The following is a 20,123-nucleotide window of genomic DNA, read 5'->3' on the forward strand; positions in this document are numbered from 1 at the left end:
TTTAATGGATGGATCAACTAAACGTCTGAGGATAAAATCACAGTCTGGCTGCCTTTCATTGTGATACTTAAAAGGCGCCTCGCCTTTTGACTGTGCTTGTTAGACTGCAAACACATAGCACTGTACGGAGAAAAAGTGCATTAATTGCAGTAACACATATTTATTATGACTGCCTCAGAAACTTACATGAATAGAGAAGAGCCATAACTAAAAGTAAATTGACAGGCAGAGTAGAGCCCATGGGAAGTGGGTAATTGAGCAGAACATATCTTGATGTTCGGGTGAAACACTGCTCTCCATCTCTCCATGCAGAAGATGAATCACACCATTGTCTGTGTCACCAAATTACATAAGTGCTATGGAAAATTCATTCAGTTCAATTGGATAGTAGAAAGGGGCAGAAATTGAATGGCCGCAGCTTGCTTGAGTGAATTATGTGGGTCACACTTCAAGAAAATTGCTCACGTTCTGTGATTGCTGTTATTTACAAAACTACAATTGATCATTTTCTGTCCCTTTGGAAAAATAATTCAGCAATTTATTTGAGACAAAATTTAATGACTTTCTAAATTTAAAATGAAGCTGCTGGCAGTAAATTATGAATCAATAAATATAGGCAGAGGAGGAGTGACAGAGGAGATGACAGAACTTTTTTTATGAGCTGCAACCAGCAGCTCTATAGCTTGCTCTGTCAGTTGGCTGGTTGCACAGTCCACAAAAATTTCCCCACCCTTTGGCGGCCACAGTTTTTGCCTTAGGAGGGTGAAATTTGGCATGGAGGTCGCAGCTTCTGCAAATTCACGCTTGTTCCATTCAGCTTCACTCGTATTTTAGCCCTGAAATAGAAAATGCTACATCTTGTCATCCTCCGCTGTCTCACACATTTTCAATCCCTAATCCTACGTGTTAATACCTAACGGTGTTTTCACCCACAATAACAAGTCCCTTAATGCTGGGTGTCAGCTGCTTGTCTCTGCGCGCCAGACTATTGTGAGAATGCTTGTGGCATGACAGATGTAAGGTGTGGCACATGCAGACAGTAAAATCACCATTAGCGCCTGCATATAAACAGAGGGAAGGCTTTTACCAGGGAGAGTTTATGGATGGGATGGCAGGATGGAGAGGCTGACAGATGTGAGTGGCTGGGACAAGACTCTTAGGGACTGCACTGATCCCGCAAGAGGCCAGACAAGAGCAGACACATCCCTGAACGTTCAGACTAAACACGGCCGCATAATTAGAGCTATAATTCAGCAGAGCAGCCCAGAGCACACACTGCGAGCCTGTGTCCTTCGTAGAAAGGGCATAACCCACCCTCTTATTCAGGTCCAAATTAAACTGTCTGAACATTGTGCTGTTGTCTTTTCAAAGCCATTTAGAGGTAGTGAATTGGATGTAATGTAACATCGTATGCAACAACAACACTGCAGCGACATGAAAAAGGTTGATTTGCAAAACAGCAATTTTGAGTAAACAAAACTGAGTAAAACCAGTACTAGTCTGCACTGCCCTGCACCAACAGCTTGGAGAGAACACGAGAGCCGAGGACGCATGCCTGCCGCGAGACAGTTTTAGTAGCTACTTTCATGCAGGCAGGCATACTTACAGATATCTGGCGATTCGTCCGAGCCATCTGGACAGTCCTTCTCCCCATCGCAGCGCCAGCCTTTGGAAATACAGGTCACCTGGTCCTTACACACAAACTGCTTAGAGCTGCAGGTCTTAGGCTGGTCATCAGCTTTAGGGGCTGAAATAGAAAAAGGAGAAAGTTGATGTGTCATCATGAAAAGAAACTGTGGCGGGTTAGCTTTTTCGATCACAAATATATTTAGAGAGAAGTGCAATTCTCTAGCACCCAGTCGAAAAAATACCAGCAATAATGCAAATGGGTTTTTTTGTTAAATATTCTCCCCTATGCAGAATGTATATAGGAAATTTCTAGCTTCAAGCAGCATAGATCTTAACTCTTAAGGGCAAAGCAACATGCAAGGGTCAACCCAAGTTTACAATGATGTTTTTGTATCAAAAGACCCACAGGCACACTCTATTCAGGAAAAAAAACTCCTCTACAAGTTTACAACCAACAGTGGTGCCTTTTAGTTCTGGGGTTTGTTTGTTGTTTCCTCTCTTCTTACGGACATCTAATTTCTTTCCGCTTTTTTTTTTTTATTACTCTTAAGGTGTTTTTCAACTTTTACCACAGAGGCTCTTTCATGTGTCACAGCACAGACATAACTAGGCATTCAATCACCGCCTGACCCATGGGAAAGTGCAGAGCGCGGTAGTTCTGGGCAGTAAGTCAGCACAGATTGTTGAGGTGTACCACAGGCGAGCAGCACCGCAGCAACGCTCATGACCCATCAGCAGTCTGACACAGCTGACATGCTTTAACTCAGCCACACTCACAGAAAACCCTCGTCAAATGGAGCTCTACCTACACGGTGTTGCATCAGTCTGTCAACACTAAATTAGTCACTTATTTAAAAATGTATCTTAAAGGGCCAGTTATCCCAATTTATAAACAAAACAAAACAAAAAGTCACACTTTCTACCATATATTTTGTTGTGTTTAGCCATGGTTATTTGGATTTGTTTGCCCAAGTTTAAGATAAGATAAGAAGATTAGACATATCCGCCATCACCACAATACAACTGAGGTGAGTCAAATTTCAAATGTGCTGTTTTCCAACACTGGAAACCTATATTTTCAAAATCTTCGTTCCTGTAGCTCTTAAAGGAATACTTTGCAGATTTTCAACCAGCACTGTATCGCAATAATGAGTGTATCTGTAAATGAACCCTGGTAAACTCCCCTCTATCTAACCAGTGGCTAGATCTCGGTCATTCTGTGGAGTTTCGCTGGCTCGTAGGCAGCCATTCAAACTACAGGCTGTACTTCTGCATTTTTTAGCTATTGCATACCACCCATGTGGCCACCACAGACACGAAGAGTACAGGACTGGACCAAAAGTGCCCCTCTCTTTCTCTCTCTGTCTCTCTGGAACTCAGACCAAACTCATATCAAACAGTAAAACTGGGCAGTGCTGATCAAATATAAATCAAGATAATGTTATTGTACAACCTATTTCTCACCTAAAATATTTTCAGAAACATTCTTTAGTTCCCTGTTTGGCCATAAAAGAGAGTTTGTGAACAGAAGAGGCACCATACTGTTTCCTGCACAGTTAAAATGAAAGCTGAAAAAGAAGGGTCAAATCGTAGCAGCGCTGATCAAATATAATCAAAATTTCTGTTTCTGTGTTGCCTAATTCTCACCTCAAACATTTTCAGAAACATGCTTTAGCTAACAGTTTGACTGTAATATAAGATTTTTATTTTATCAGCCCACTGCCATTGTGTAAAACAGATGAGTTTGCCTTACGTCGCCTTCCAGTGGGAGTGTTTATTTGTCCAGTATGCCGCAGTGCATTCCAGTAGTTGTAGGTTGTCTACCTTTTCAGAAATGTGAATGCCACAGCCCTTTTTTTTCTTTTTTCTCTGGTCACGTAGCACCAAGCTCAAAATTATCTGTGACTTGCTATGGTATAGACAGACCTCGTTTTAAGCAAAGACCATCTTTCCAGCAGGGAAATACTTTTTTAACAATCCACAGAACATGCCAGTTTTTACTGGACATATTTTTCTTGTAGAAAGTAGTTTCAGTTGTTTCAGCAAAGACACGTTGCTGTTGAATCTTTGAACATATGGTTTTAAATGCTTCGAGTACCATCAACTGAATTATTTTCAGCATTTGGAGTAGTGCCAAAAAATTCAGACAGATAGGCCTATCTCAGAAGTTGCTTATATTAAAACCCAAGACTATTTGCACAGCTGCACACCACTGGATGTTTTATTTTGTAATTGACCCCTTAAATGAAACACAATGTTAAAAGACTTTAAGATATACAATTCAGGATTTTCCAACAAAAAAAATGTATAGACTCTCGATTCTCAATCATTATGACTCACTAGAAGTGTTGCGTTGTGTTTTTCTGCAAAGACTCGTTGATGACCATGCACTTCCACAGCGCTCATGTGAGGTCGGGGCTTTATAAAAAGGTAGAGACCACATGCCAGACCACAAGCAAAAGGCATCCAAGAGGCACAGCGCCAAAAAAAACATGAATATAGAGCGGCAAATGCCAAACAGAGAGAATCTAGAGTTGGCTTTTGTGTTCAGTTTCACTTGTGAGCATGTTTACAAACGGTAACCGACAATCCTGCATAAAACGACTTTAAAGGCCATATGCAATTATGAAGAGAGTGAGAATTCATTTTTAGGTTCATCGGTGGCATAATCCTTCACTAAAACGGGAAAATTCAAATCCTTTGACTGGAAATTAAAGCTGAAACTTCCCTCTGAATCTTTCACTCACGTCTTCTCTCAGAATAAGGAAGAATGAAAACATGCTGCCAAAAATATACAAGTGAAATTCTTCCTGCTATGCAAGTGGTCAAAAATGTTACACACAATAAAAAGAGACCACAAAGCCATTTCAGGCAGGAGGTTGCTGTTACTGTACTGTTGTGCAGCAATGGTCGGGGAAGGACACCACCGAAGGGCTCATTGTGATTCTCTGCAGGGACTGAGCCCTCTCTCGCCCTGGATGACTTGCCTCCCTACGTACTTGGCAGGCAGAGAGGTGTTTGGGGTGGGTGGTGGAGTGGGGGTGCACCGCAAGGGGGCTGGGATGTGACTGAAATCACAAGAGAGCATGAGGCTAGTGTATCATTGCAATCACGTTCCCTTTGACTGTCAGACTAAAGGGTTTAGACCCTGGTCTTTTTATTTTTTCATGTGACAGTGAAGTGTACGTGTAAGCACTAAACACTGAGACTACTGAGTGTCATGTTTATGTAAATACAATTAGAAGCTGAAGGGTTGCAGGGATCAGATCACAGCTTTCCTTATGTGAGCAACACCTTGATATTTGAGGAGATTAAGAGAAAGAGAGGGCGCTGGGTTTTAAAATGCAGAGCATTCGCTCCGTTCTTCCCTTCACACAATGGCAGGGCCAAGGCTTACGAAATTAAATTCAAGTGATGCAAGAGAGTGAGATTTAAACTCAGCCATGAGACGCCGTAATACAGAGTGCGTATCAAATGTCGTAAGAATGTGACAGGATATAAAATTCAAGATGAGAGAGCTGTAAAAGAATGGACAGAGCCCAGTGACTGCATCAGTTTAGACAATGTACACACACCCAACCCCTCAGTGAAGCAATGAGAGAGGCTGGCCATGGCCTGGGGCCAACTTGTTAGTTTTGCTTCCTTTTAGATCACCAATGTCCTAGTACATTCTGCATGGCGGTAAATACATTGGATTTGCCTGCGCTTATATGTTGCCATTTAATTTGACTTAACAACCAGCAGCCAAACAAACAGCTGCACTGACTGAGCTCGAAGCATTGAAGACACGCTGCTGTATATGAAGGCATTCCCTCCATCTCTCTGGTCCCTCGTGTGAAGCAGCTGGGCTGAGCCAGTTGTTCCCTATGAGTGGGCATAAAACTGGAAATAAAACATTGTGGGTTCTAATTTTATCATCGCTTTACACACCAGCATGAAGTGACCGCAGAGGGGAGAACCTCTGAGCCTAATTGGAGGTTGTGGTAGAGGAGGGGTTAGAGACTGGGGGAAAGACTGGCAGCCTTCCCCCTCAGCAGTCCTCTTTCAAAGCCCACTGAAATATCTCAAACAGAGATGTGAATTGTTAATTCAGCCTGCAAAGTCGCCGTCTTTTTTTTTCAAAGTTCCTACCAAAATGCTGACAATTTTTGCAGGGTCCAAATCAGGCTGGGAAGTTAAACCATTTGAGTCCACTTTTACCCACAAAGGGGAATGAGAAGGCCTTTATTTAGTCTTCTGGGATTGGCCCAACAGCAAACACCATTCCCATTGAATCAAGGTACATACTCCACTTACAGAAACTCCTATGAGTCCAGAGTGTTCGCCTCCAACAGAGTCCCCTCCTGATAGTGTCATTCCAACTAAAGCATTTCCTGCCACACAGCTGAAAAGCAACTTAATCACACGGCTGTGACTACATGTTAGGAAATCCCAGTGTTCAAACCTTCTATCCACAATACTGGAGGATTATCACATAAAAAATAACAATCTGTTACACATGATCAACTTTTAAAAGTAAGATAAGTACACTTGAACATTAAAAACAGCTCCCTACACATTAAGATAACTTTTGAAAAACAACCATCCTCTGGGTATCTATTAGAGCAAAATAAAAAAAAAATACATCTAATTAGAGAAGAAAAAAAACGAGAAAACCAACTTCCACAGACTAAGTTGAAACCCTCAAGAGTTTTGAGTTTCACACCATTACTCAGTAAGAGCAACTTTGGACGCTCGACAGGAAACAGAGTTTCTATTTCTGAGGATAAATTACATGATGTCCGAACATCTTTATTTGGCTGGTTTAAAAACAACAAACAGCTGTCTTCCACAAAAACCAACATGCCCATCTCTGTCACTCTGATGTAGTTACAATATGTTGCACTGACGGCATATTTTATTTAAAATATCTTTATGGGAGAGCGATACGGCAAAGGCATTAAATATGAGTGCACAAGTCCTTGAGGCGACTGTAAGCTAAGGAATGCCTGAAGGCCAGTACTCTGTATAAATGTCTGGAGTATTCGCACAGTAGACACAGGTTTATTGTTTCTACTCAACCAAACATCTGATTCTCTACCCTCAACCAAACATCTTATTAAATGTTTTTTTAATGGTTTCGAAGCTCTTGTTTAGAGAGGGAGAAATTTAATGACACTAAATTGGGATGTTTGTGGTCAAAATTAGAAATAATAGACTGTAATTTTATTTTCTTCCTCATTATCTTGTCAAATTAGGAAATCATGGTGAACAAATTGCTGTTTTACTGACCAAAATATATCAATTTGGGGTTCTATTCTATTATGCTGATTTTCAGATTGTTTTGGGTCAATACTAGAACATTTTTACATGCTTCAATGGTCAAAGAGCATCGTTTTCCTCATACTGTCAATGCTGGAATACCTGTATTCACACTCTGTTTGAGAAGGCTCCATTTAGCGCCTGTCTCTGTGAGTCCCCCTCTCAAAAGCTCATTCTGCTCTGATTGGCCAGTGTGTCTTGAGTTTCCCGTATCTCTGTGTCCCTGTGGGACTCCCTAAAACAGTGGTGTTTTACCCAGATGGGCGTGGTTTTGCGGAACGTAGCAGTGCATGCGTCGTCGACCTCTGTGACCGGCTCAATCCTGCTCAACTAGTGCTCTGAGCGCACGCTCATGAGTTTCCTGTGACGGAGGGAAAGTTACATTACATTACTACAAGTCATTTAGGTTACAACTTTTGATTTTCACTATCTGGTCATGCTGACGTTAGAATGCGCTGACAGGTGCTTCATATCATGTGCCATGAAAATATGAGATGAAAATTAATTTAGTTTAGATTAGTTTTTTCTATCACAGATGGGTGAAATGCTGCAGCACGAGACATGTGCATGCTTACACACGATACATTTTATTGTTCTATTATTACTTCAAGTATTCCTTTAATTTGTTTTTTGGGTTTTTTTGCATCTGTCTGCATGGAAATAATTCTTGTATGTGCCTTGTGAACTCATATGGGCTGAGCATCATGATGTAAAATAGGTATCACAGTAACTTTTAATGACATGTTTTAATAAATACAGATATATCAGAATTATGTGACCCAAGTAGCTGCAACATGTCAAAAAGCTACATAGAAAAAGCTCTTGGAAACAAAATATTCACAACAGAGGCTTGAGAGTTTTGCTCACAGGGGCAATTTTTTTCTCTACATTTTTTACATCATAATTTTAATCTTGGTCACATTTATTCAAACACCCTTCATTGAAATGTTTCTCAAATATAAGACACAATAGATAAAAGCAAAATAAGTCCCTTTAAAGAGCTGAAACCAGCGAATTTGGTCGTTTTAGGTGCTTTGAGGGGAGAATAAAGGGCTACACATGATTGTGTAAGAAAAGCTGAACTGACTTACAAGCTCCTCCACTGTCTTGTCACTAAAACATTCACTGAACAAATGTTTTAATCCTGAGTCTACGCACACACTGCGCTATAAATCACTGAGTTGCGTCCTAGTATGTGGACGCTCTGACTTCAGTTGGCTGACTTGGTTTGATTTTTAGCATACTGTCAGTTGTGCGGAGCACACATTGTATTTCCTTATGCAGGGCCACTGGAGCTCTGTGCTGTCTAAACAGTGCACACTGAATTGCCCCTCAGCACTGAGCATGGCAAAAAGCATTAAACACAAGCGAATGAGCAAATGCATGAACATACACAGAGCTGGGCTCTTATAGAAACTCCCCTCCTGAGTGCCTAAAAAAAGAATAAAGTTTCACGGCCATATTTTCATTTGCAAGAAGAAATTCAAGGCGTTGTTTCGCTTTTATGTAATCCAAAAACTTTGTTAAACAAACGCAAAAGGCCAAAAGCAACTCTGTGGGTTGGAACAGGATGGGATGGTGAGTAAATGGTGTTGTGGCACCAATTCAGCAGCCAAGTGATGGAGGCCTCCAGACACCATCACCAGCTGGGACACAACACTGACCCACTTCCCCCCGCTCCGATCTGTCTCTCTCAATATGGCCATCCCTGCTCTACAAATCAACTCCAGATCCATGCAGCACATTCCGGCACCTTCTAATTGATCTCATGTGTGTAGCTCTGCCTCAAAAAGACAATTTGTTACAGATGAACGGCTGGATTCAAAGAAAGCAAACGGCTTTGCTTTTGAATTCAAGGGACAATTGCTTGTTGCTTGTTTCTCTTTGCTGCAAGACAGGCTCAGAAACAGAGGACTGACTTCATGCTGCACATTAGGCTGACCTTATACCAAACTACATTTCAGGCGGGTCCACTGTCACAGACATATTTCCAATGTTCAAGAAATGATGAGAGTTTTTACCTAAGTTGGTGCTGGTGATGATCTCAATCGTTTGGTGTAAAGTGGTCGTAAAACTCAGTCCAAGCTGTCAATTTCAATTGTCTTTATGGCAGGACATTTAACATCTTAATTCAGTCTTTTTCTTGTCTTGCCTGTCCGACAAAATCCAACTTGTTTGGTATTATCATAAGTTTTTAGTCTTGGCTCAGGCAAATAGTGAAGAATATAATAATGCTCTCTCGAGCACCAAACAAGGACTGGGTGGCAGTAAAGATGGAATGGTCTGTGGAGAGGCACAAGAACGTGAACAAATCTTGGATTTCTTGTGGAGTTTTGGAGTGAACTAGAGTCTGTGTTTAATTCAGCTTGTGTCTGATTCACCAACCAGCTCTTATTTTAGAGAGAAGTCTTAATTTCACCTATCATTACCACAATCTCCTCCCACTAAAATGGTTCAGCTAACCAACAGAGGCTAGAAACAAGTTGAGGCAACAAAATCTAAAATGTAAAGTTTGTACACAAAAACAGTTTCTTTATGGACCATATTGATGCCAAATTGACTAGAATACTGTAAACATATGACACAATTCATATTTTATTTGTAGAATTATGTATTTTTGCAGACACATAAGAAGTTGTTAATACATCATATTGGGGAGTTTGGCATAATGTTTTCCACCAGGTGCAAGTTGGGAAATAATACCAAAAGGAATCTAGCTGTAGTCTTGCAAATAGTGGCCCTTAAAGTTCCCCAGTCTTTGCAAAATCCTAGGGCCCTGACACACCAAGCCCACAGTTGGCCGATGGTAAGTGTCGGGCCATCAGTGAGCATCGGTCACCCTAGTCGTTGCAGTCATTGGCCCTTGTCAGCTTTTTTTCAGTCAACTCAGCATGGTGAATTGATGCTGAAGGCAGCCAATTGGTTGTAGAGCTCAGCGCAGAAGTAGAGAAACGGAAGTTAGGAAAGTAAACAAACGGCTAAGGTCTAAAGGAGATCAAAACAAACTTTTTATGAGGTAAGATTATTTTTCTTGAGCCTTTAAGCCCTTTAGCAGAAACATTTCCTGGTGGTTTGTGTTTTTGTTCACTGGCACACTCTTCAGTATTGGATTGTTTTGTTAATGTGCAAACTGGCCAACTATAGTGACGATGGTCTTCCAGTTTCCTTTTTTGAATGACAGTTACAGACGACCACTGTCTGTTGATATGAAGCGCTATTTCCACTTGTGCATATATGCTGGTTGGCCATGGGTTGTAGTCTTTGCAGTGCGTTCGTGTGTAACTTTCTGGCCGAGACACAGACGACATGAGGTGATGCAACAATTGGCTCTTGTCACAGCTAGTTCTTTGCTGTCTGTTTGGCGTGTCTAAGCCTTTATAGTGTGTGACTATAAACTCACATTGTCTTTAGAAGTGAGAGGGTGTCAGACTTCAGTCTTTCAAAAGCCTTTTCAATGTCTTCCACTGTATGGTAGACATAATTTTAAAGTTCTATGATTATGATTATCATTCAAATACACACAGACTCAGCTAGAACTACACCAAACAAATTGATACGTGAAATTGACTTTTGTTTCAAAAGCATGCCTCTAACACCAAGAATAACCCTGTATTCAACCAACCCAAACCCCTTGTGGATAATTTCCAGGCTGAGCAATAGAGCATGGATTCTATTAAATGCTGTTAAAACATAACAGTCCGAATGGGAATGTGAAATGACTTGAATGAACGAGTAAATAAATGGGTCTCTGGGTACAATGGCAGCAACACAAGAAAGTAGAAATAAAACCAGAGCTGCTTCTCATCACCCATCACTTCTCCCTTCCATGGTACTCCATTGTGGAACTCAGAAGTGTTTAAGGAAGAGAAAAAAATCAACCCGACACAGTATGTAATTAGACCCCTTCGGTCAAGTTTGAAGTGATTTCTCTGAGCTCAGTTTAGCAGGATTTCAAAGCAAAAATCCATGCATTATAAATAACAATTAAAACCAAACAAGGACCACGGGGGAGAGAACGCGGGCAGAGGGAAGTCGTTATTTTGAATGTTATGCTGTATTAATTATTCACATGGAAGACAGACTATTTCTGAGCTAAAGTCGGAGCAGTTTAGATGAAAAATTTGGAATAGTATGGTATAAGAGGGTAAAAAAGATAAACACTGATGTAAAGCCCTGCCCTGGACATTGCCACAGCCATTGAATGAACTTCTTCAATGGCCACACTGTGCAGTGCCCATCAAGTGGAATCAACCACTTAGCTTTGTGTCAAGCCACAGCCGAGCACTTTAGCCAGCTCACAGTGCACATTCAATGACCACAGGCTATTCAAGTTCTAATCCACAATAGCTATTTTCAAAGAGGTTGAACATGCATAAACAGCAGAGGGCTGAGTTTGAGTTAGTGCGCCATCGCACAACAAAAGGGTGCTGCTTTGACCTCGGAGGTAACATGATGAGGCTCTGCAGGACGTCACAGGCCAGAGCAGTAAAAGGCAACGCAGTAAAAGACATACACTGAGTGAGTGTGATTGATGGGCATAAAGATAATCGTAAATAGGCTTCATGGTGCCTTCGACACCCGCTGTGTAGTCTCAGCATAGCACCGCTCTGTGCACTCATAGAGGAAAAGTCAAACCATATTCAGCTGTTATGAAAACAGAATATGTGAGCTAAAAAATGAAGGCCGGACCACATAAATTGAAGCATTCACTGAGAGGACTGCAAATCCTGCTTTGCCCCTGTCCTCTGAAGCTACCAAGAAAAAAACATCCAAGGCTACAGGAATAAGGTACAAATACAGGATGTTATTAAACAAGGATTTTCCCTCAGATGAAGGATAAAATGTTTCTATGATTTAATAAAAGTCGATCCCTATGAATCCCAGATTAGATTCACTCTAAAGGAGGCAGGAGGGACGAATGTTCCTGGCTCATAATTGCTGGGAATGACTCATAAACACTATGACAAATAAGCTGTCATCCACTTCACATCTTAACAAATGACCTCTGTGCAACAGTGAGATCCTAAAACTTGACTGGGCAATAAAAAAAGAGTCTCAACTTAACATGAATGAACCTTAGATTTCTGAAAATGCAGCATGTACTTTAATGCCAGCATGAGTGATTTAATTCACACAAGGTATGATAGTCCTACAAATAATAACAATGGACTGGAAAGTCAACTTGCAGTGGTAACTTCACTTTTACATAGAAGCTGTGGACCTTGACAAGCACAGTTAAAATCTAAGACTACAAACACCGTTCAATCCTGATAGTATTTTCGAGAACCACAGAGCACATCCAAATGGTAACTGCCACACACAGTTGAGTTTTGAGGTGATAACAGAACCAGAAAAGAAAATATATACTCCACAAGTTACAGACAGCTATTAATAATGTTTTTTTAAACTAAAGTAAATGTGTTTTTTTATATTCAAATATAAACATGTGAGTTGAGAGTTGACTTCTAACAAGTAAAACTAGTGCTCATTAGAATTGCCTGCAGCGTCTTCAAGTGTTTTTGTCAGTCACATCAACATGGAAAACTTGTCTGCCAGTAACACTATTTATTAGATGACAAATACCTCAGTAAGGAGAGATTTAACAAGTTGTTTGTTTACAGTTTTTGAGAAGGTCATCATAACTTCTGACTGATATGACTGACAGTCCAATAGTACAGGCATAATAGATTACAATGCACCAGAAATGCAGCAAAAAATGTCTGTTATTTTAAATAACATGGCATTATGTTATTTTATTAACATACTTAATGTTTTCTTAAAATCATTTTAATGATTTACTTGCAGCTTTTGATAATTATGGTAATAGGTATGATATTGATGTAAGAAATATCATCTGTTGCTTTTTATGTAATGTATTTTACACTAATTTAAGAAAAACTGTACCCATAGGTCTTATGAAAAACTTAAAAAAGACAAAAAAAAACAACAATTTTTTAGTATGGGGGCCAGAATAAACCATGTGAAAATACCTGGGGGGCAAGCTGCTTCTTGAACATTTCAACAAGACAAAAAAAAAAGATCACACAAAAAGGACACAAACACAACTGTTTCTTCTTTAAATGAAAAAGTATTCAACTTTTTTTTTTATCATAGCCATGTCTGCTATGTTGCAGGAAATATCTAGTGTTGGAAATTTTTGTTAGCTTCTTTACATCTGTTTATGAAAGCCTGTTAGTTTCGCCTGCCCAGGTTATATCAGTTCGAGGGCCAATTGGTCAACGGGCCAGACTTTGGACATATACATTACATTATGCTTTTAAGAGACGCATTCAGTTTATGTCATGATGCTGCATGTTCAGTGCATGTTGTAACGTGCCAACATTGTTTGGACTGTTGATTTTACCCCTTATGATACAAACACTACATACTACTTTGCATATGTGTGTGCGTAAGTGTGTGTGTGTGTGTCTGTGCTTGTGTGTGTGGGTGTGATAGTTTGAACTGCTGTGCTGAAGTAATCTAACAGACAAGATGACAATGACATAGTGAGATATCAAATTTAATGTACTGCAGTTACAGAGAGGTTTATAAAATTGGCTACATGGGGGTGAACCTCGCGCTTACCAGGTAGATAGTGTGCTCCATATCGGCAGAGGCCTTCGCAGCAGCCCAGGTTTGATTCTGACCTTTGGCCCTTTGCTACATGTTAACCCTATCCTCATTCTCACCTTTCCTGTCTTTCTTCAGCTACACAATCATCAAAGGCATAAAAAGAACCAAAATAATCTTGATAAAACATTGACGAGGTGTTTACCAGACCCCTATGAGATGCACTAGCCTTTGAAGCCCATTTCACATAGTGGCTGAACCTTGTAATTACAACTTGAAGGTCTGTCACCTGATGCCATGTGGCCCAAAATGACTTTTCGCCTACTTTTACAGTGGGAAAGAGTCTGCAGAGTCCTCTTTCACAAAAGCCTTTTCGTTTTTTTAATATATCAATACATATTGTCATACAACACATTTTCTGGACAATCAACTGAGAAGGTCCCTGTTTTGTGGCTGTAAATGGTAATGCAATACTATTAGAATATACAGAATTTTTGCCCATCTTTTCTTATTTTCCTATGTCCATGATCTCAATATGTTTACACTGTATTTGTAATGCAATGGTGTATATGTTTTAGTATTTATGCCCTTTAAAATGCATGTTTTATTTAAAATGTGTGTTCAGCTAAAGTAATTCTGACACTATTGTGTCGATATCTTTGCAACAACAGAGATAGCACAAATGTTTGTTTCTTATACAACCACAAACCAGTGACTGAGAGCCGTGGTTGTGGCTTTGATAGAAGTAAACAGCTTTGACACATTGCAGCAGTCCATGAAATTGGAATCTTATCTCCATATATCAGATTCTCCCCTCTGACCAGGTGTGAGAGCAACCAAGGGGCCCTGTGATCAAATCTATTCTCCAGTCGATTGCAAAGCAGGCGTCGTCGGCATCATCTGAAGTGCACATGAGCGTGACCCGGTAAGCAAGCGGGACAAAGAGCAACAGCTGAAAGTGTCCAAAAGTGCAATGTTAATGATGTTGAAGTAAAACAGGAGTCACAAAGCCAAAATTCTCACAGCTGTGCCAGGTGTCAGGCAAACGTTGCAACCCTCTGCAACATTTGAACTACTCTCGTGTGTTCCCGCTTTGTGTGCGTTGTATCCCTACCTATAGATGTGTTATGTTCATGTTTTAAAAAAAATACTCATTTCTAAGAGGCAATATAATATCTGACATGAAAGGAGGCAGTAATGCATAGCAGGCTGATTATATCACCAACAAAAACCCAATGAATGTTACAGAGCTGCATTAACACACACCCACACGCCCTATTTTGTTAAAGAAGCCGATGCGTTTCTTTTTTGGGTCTTAGGAGCTAAACAGGGTAAACAGTGATGTAGCCCGCAGAAAACACCAATTACAGTACACCCCTGCAATTCACAATCAACAAACACTCTTTCATCTGCGGTCTCACGCCTTGGAGAGCAACACTGAAGACATTTATGTTAATCTGGTTTTACCTTCTGGTCACAGATGATTGTAATGCAGCACAGGAAGTAGAAGGACAAAAAGGGGGATTTTTTCTGCAGCTACGGTCAAGAATCCCACCGCCTGCTATTATCATTTTACAAATATTTTCACTAGGTCAAGACCAAAATGCAAAACACCTGCACACAAGCTTTACATTAAATCTCACTCAGCAGCCAAAGAATGTGCTCAAAACTGGACATTTTGGCTGCGTTTCAATCCACATATTTTCTGCTTCTTTCATCCTATGTTTCTCTGTGAGAAGACTTTGAATGGCAGAGAGTAACGACGGGGATTATCTGTGTTACCTGATAAGAGTGCATCAACACACAGCCTCAGGTGTACATGGTTACAATAACCACTCCCCAGTGACCTCCACTTGGAGGAGCTGAAGAGAGCAATCCAAGTACTATTAGCTGTTGAATTTGTATGAGGGATGCTGAATTTTTCCAGCAGATGTTTGCAGTGACAGTTCTGAAGAAAAGGTAAAGCCAGGTCCCATTAAAAAGGTCAGGCAAACAGAGTGTAGTCTCCTCAGGAATTCAACCTCTTTAGCCTCTGACCCACATTTACACTTTAAACCAACGGGATTCTTCTGCCTCTACATGTAAGCTCAGTGGTCGTTAAGTTATCAAACATGGACGTTTGATGGTATCATTTTAAACAATGAATAATATGAAAGGTTTCATTTAACATAGGACCATTTTCCTGCAAAACTACAAATAAATCAATAATTAAATACTATTTTCTTAGCAAAATCTTAAAATGAGAGCTAGAGTAGTAAAGCATTACATTTACTTTAAAAGAATACTTCACCCAAAAAGTCAGCATTTGTGAATCAATAAGTCATGCAATATTACCTTGAATTCGTGAAGAAATTTTTGTTGTTCTGTTGTTTTTGTTGCTGTTGTTTTTTTTTTTGTGAAAATGCATGTGTTTGTGAAGTACTGAACATACAACTGGATAAATGAGAACTGGATTATACTACATGAGTTTTGTGAGAGTCTGGAAACATGTTTTGATAGAGTTTTGCTGTTGTTAAATGTGGTCCCCAATCAATCAATAAATGTATATGTTCTGTGTTTTCCATGAAGGCATACCATAAAAACAACCTTTTCTTCACTATTTAAAGGTAACATGGCGTGACTAATTGATATACAAATGGTCATTTTGTGGGTGAAGTATTCCTTTAATGTCAACTAGAGCTGAAATAATTACTTGACTGATTGTTTAGACATCAATCACAAACTATTTTGATAACCGATTAGGGTTGCCACTAACACCCGTTTACATTATCAATTAGCTGTGGAGGGCTGCACAATTATCAACATATTATGGAAATCGTAGTATTGCCAAGTACCACTACATGCATATAACGGGACCTGCATTTTTTGAAGAAGGCAAAATTCGTCACAGCATACCATTATAAATAAAGCACTGCGGTGCAAAAAAGATGTCCTGGTCTACAAATCATACTGCAGATGTAAGTGAACATGCTTGTTTATGGACACCAGCAAAATCACATCAGCATCATTTTTATATTTTTTCAGCAAAAATCAAATGGAAAAATATCCATTCCTTCTAAAATTGCAACTCATATTGCAATCAAAATATCTGTCAAAATATGATTAATTTTCTGCATATTGTGTTGCCATATGTCCAATATTTTAAAAATTATTTGTTTGTACTGTGAAATGTCAGAAAATAGTGACAATGCCTATTTCAACATCCTGAATTCCTAGTGTTGTATCCAAAATGATGTACAACAAACATCACAGACAACAAAAAAAAACAGCAAACCTAACACCTAAATTTGTTAGTTGTGTCCCAAATCATAAATTAAGAGTAAACATCAATTCAAATTGGGTTCATGTTTCTTCATCTTCCCTCATATAATCGTGGATTCACAAGGCTCAGCGTATTGTGCCTCACTGAACTGGATTTTGACAGTCTATCAAGGATGACACCTTAAAGTGCCACCATAATAAACTCTAATCAACACTGAAGATCAATAACAAACAAAAGGGGTCTCTGCAATGTTTAACTCTTAACTGCAGCTTTTTGACCTTCCTCTAACTAATCCTTCTCCATTTGTAAAGTCATGCTGTAGCCCAGTGGTGATCCAGACAAATCCAGTCCAAGTGGCCTGGGGGCTTATATCCACTCACTTGACCATTTCTAACCTTTTGGACCAACACTGCTTCAACGGGATGCCGATAAATCAACTGTTACTAATGACATAACACACAGATATCATTCTCATCCCTGACTCCTGGTGATGTAACAAAGTGTCAGTTTCAGAGAGCATCCCTGACTGATTCTTGAAGTTTATTTCACATCACCCGCCCTCACCCCGAGCTCTTCAGCTGGTCCCTTCACCCCTCCACCCCCCCACCACAGCAGTCACATCTCAGTTGGATTAATGGTCTCCCTGTGTCCAGATGTTACATACTGATGGAGGAGGTGGGTGGAGCTTGCCCACTCCTGTAACCTCAGCTATGGCTTTCACTCTGAACTGCCTCCATCTAAATCTAATGAAACTTACGTAAGATCTCCCAACATACAGAAGGGCTGGAGCTATTTTTGTAGAGACATTAAGAGTAGCAGCTGGCTTCAGCGGCAAAATTAAGGTTTTAATGAGTTGCTTTTCCTTTGGGCATCAAAGTAAACATGGCCTAAAAGAGTGAAATGAATTATCAGACTATTATCAGACAAATATTTATCCATATAAACAGCTGTCAGCTCTGAGCTGAGTACTGCTGTATGACTTTGTCCCTGTTCAACAACAGCCAAATATCAAAAGACTACAGAGAATGACAATATTTAGGTTCAATGTTGCATGTTCTTTCTAAGTAAAACTAATTCATAATACTAATCATATAAGTGCAAAGCTTAATATTGATTGTGGCAAAATGCATCTGTAAAAAAACAAATGCATGTACTTTTTTTGCACCTTCAGGTTTCCCTTCAAGAAAGCAAAAGCTCAACAGGTCTGCAATGCATTGTCACATGAGCAATGGTGCATTTAATATCTCATTATCACTATCGGGGATTCGGGAGTATTAAGGAGCTCCAGGGACGTAACGGGATAACTATTCATCCTACTATCACACAATACCTGGCTGTCACTAATAAGTTGTGATTCCCAGGCTGCTACCGACGCTACACGTCGGGACAAGCCGCGCCATTAAGATTACACCTTTTACGAGCAGACACAACTGTTGTTTTCATGTGCGAAGAGTAACTGAAAACAAACATGAAAGCTTATCTGACCGATGGCTCCCACGGGTTTGATATGAAACCTGCTGCTTCATTTTTTGTGAATAAAAAACAGCACGTTTGGTTTGAATGGTAGCTATCAGCTGTAGCCTCACACAGATTAGACATGAGGAATTGTGTTTTTCTTGAATAAAAACGCAGAGAGGATATAGCCATTTTGTCGCAGTCAGTCAGAAATGATGTCGTTTTCTGGAAATGGGTCGTTCATGCAAGTGTTTGTCTTATACCTGCTGGATATACCAACAGTGAATAACCTCACTGTCTGCCATCCTTGCAGGCAGGCCCATTCTGTCTGCTCAGACAGGAGCAGTGCTGAGGAAAAAACGCAGACTGATTTTACGCCAAAATAACCAACGCGCTGCTTATTTGTGCGGTACTTTCTGTGATTAAAGGCTTTCCTAATTATCGATCTCTTCCTCTGCTGTGGGCACACTATATTATTGTGATCCCTATTTGCGGTGTTGTCTCCAACTCTGCTGAACATAGGCCCTGTGCACAGATGCTTTGCATGAGGAGGAGAAAAAAAAGTGGTCATGCTTTCTCGAGTATCACAATGCAAAATATCACAACAGGCTTCTTACCTACGGTTGCACCGTTAGGAGATATGATCTCCAAGCAGAGTATAAATCCCAAGTAGAACAACCTCATCGCCATCTCCTGAGCAATGCTCGGTGGCACTGCTGTTAGAAAGGAATAGAGGAAAAGTTGGCCGGATTTCTCAAACCGAACAACCCGATCGACCACCTCATCCGAACCCCTTCAATGGTCCGGGGTGCAATTGTCCGTTCAGTTGCACCCTTCAGCCCCTCAGCACGGCGGCCGCTTCAGACGGGCTTCAGCAATAAAAGGAGACTTGCTACAGCCCGGCGAGGCTATAGGCAATGCAGCAGCACAGTCATGTATATTTCTAATTGATTATCGGCATTCAAACATGATGCACTGTGTAACCTCTGTCTCTCTGTGCTTTGCTGGGGTCCCTTGTTTCACCACACCATGCCACCAGAATCGTCCACACGTCCAGACTCACTGCAGCCGCCGGGCTCCGCTCAGCTCATTCCGTGCCAAACTAAAAAGAAAAATTAAAAAGTAAAAGCGTTTTTTCCCCTCGGAGCGCCAATGCCTCCCTGTGCTTGTGGTCGCATGAGTGGATGGTGAATCTCAAGCTCCAGCACTGTTGGACGAGTCCGTGACGTAAGCTCGGCTCCTCAAAAAATGGTATAACTGAGCGGCGAGCGGCGTCTGCGCATGCCCTAACACACCTCCTTTTCTCCTATTTCATGCGCTTTTTCATCAGCCGTGGAGGTGGAGGAGAGAGGGGCGGCACAGCCTGCAACTGGCGCTCTGGGATCAGCCATGTTGGCTCACTATTTCTACAGAATACTGATTTTTTATGTCGTTACAAAATTAACTGATGATGAGTTAGTGATCATCTTGCAAAGTCAGTTAAGCACCAGAAACACTGACATGCTGCTTACAGAGTTATTGAAAATAATGTCTGTGAGTGTTTTCTTAACATCAACTATTATTTCATGAGTCTGCAAATTCTTTTGTTTTTACTATTAATCATATAGTTGAGGAATCCAAAATATAAATTCAAAATTGTGATAGCTGTATAGAAATTACCATTTAAAGTCACATTTTCCAACAGAGGCCTGAAATATTTTTTTGACATTCAAGCCACAAATCAAAGATACATATTTTTCCTCTTACATGTAGAGCTGTTTCTCAGTCTAGATTGTTTTGGTGTGAGTCGCAGAGTGTTGGAGATATCGGCCATAGAGATGTCTGCCTTCTCTCCAACATAATGAAACGAGATGGCTCTCAGCTTGTGGTGCTCAAAAAGATACATTTGTAAAAACTAAATAACAAA

At 40.4% G+C, this 20,123-nt stretch overlaps 1 protein-coding gene across 1 annotated transcript in view; it reads right to left on the reverse strand.

The window, feature by feature from the left end:
• The window catches only part of lrp1ab (low density lipoprotein receptor-related protein 1Ab), a 108,551-nt gene extending 89,142 nt beyond the window's left edge, over positions 1 to 19,409 (reverse strand). The window contains exons 1-2 of the mRNA XM_042491442.1: positions 18,835 to 19,409; positions 1,607 to 1,747 (exon numbers count right to left, since the gene is read on the reverse strand). Coding sequence (XP_042347376.1) covers positions 1,607 to 1,747; positions 18,835 to 18,907 — 214 coding nt within the window. The 5' untranslated portion in view covers positions 18,908 to 19,409. The remainder of the gene's footprint in view (positions 1 to 1,606; positions 1,748 to 18,834) is intronic.
• Between the last annotated feature and the right edge of the window lie 714 nt (positions 19,410 to 20,123).

Source organism: Plectropomus leopardus, chromosome 8 (assembly GCF_008729295.1).
Source record: "Plectropomus leopardus isolate mb chromosome 8, YSFRI_Pleo_2.0, whole genome shotgun sequence".
NCBI lineage: Eukaryota > Metazoa > Chordata > Actinopteri > Perciformes > Serranidae > Plectropomus > Plectropomus leopardus.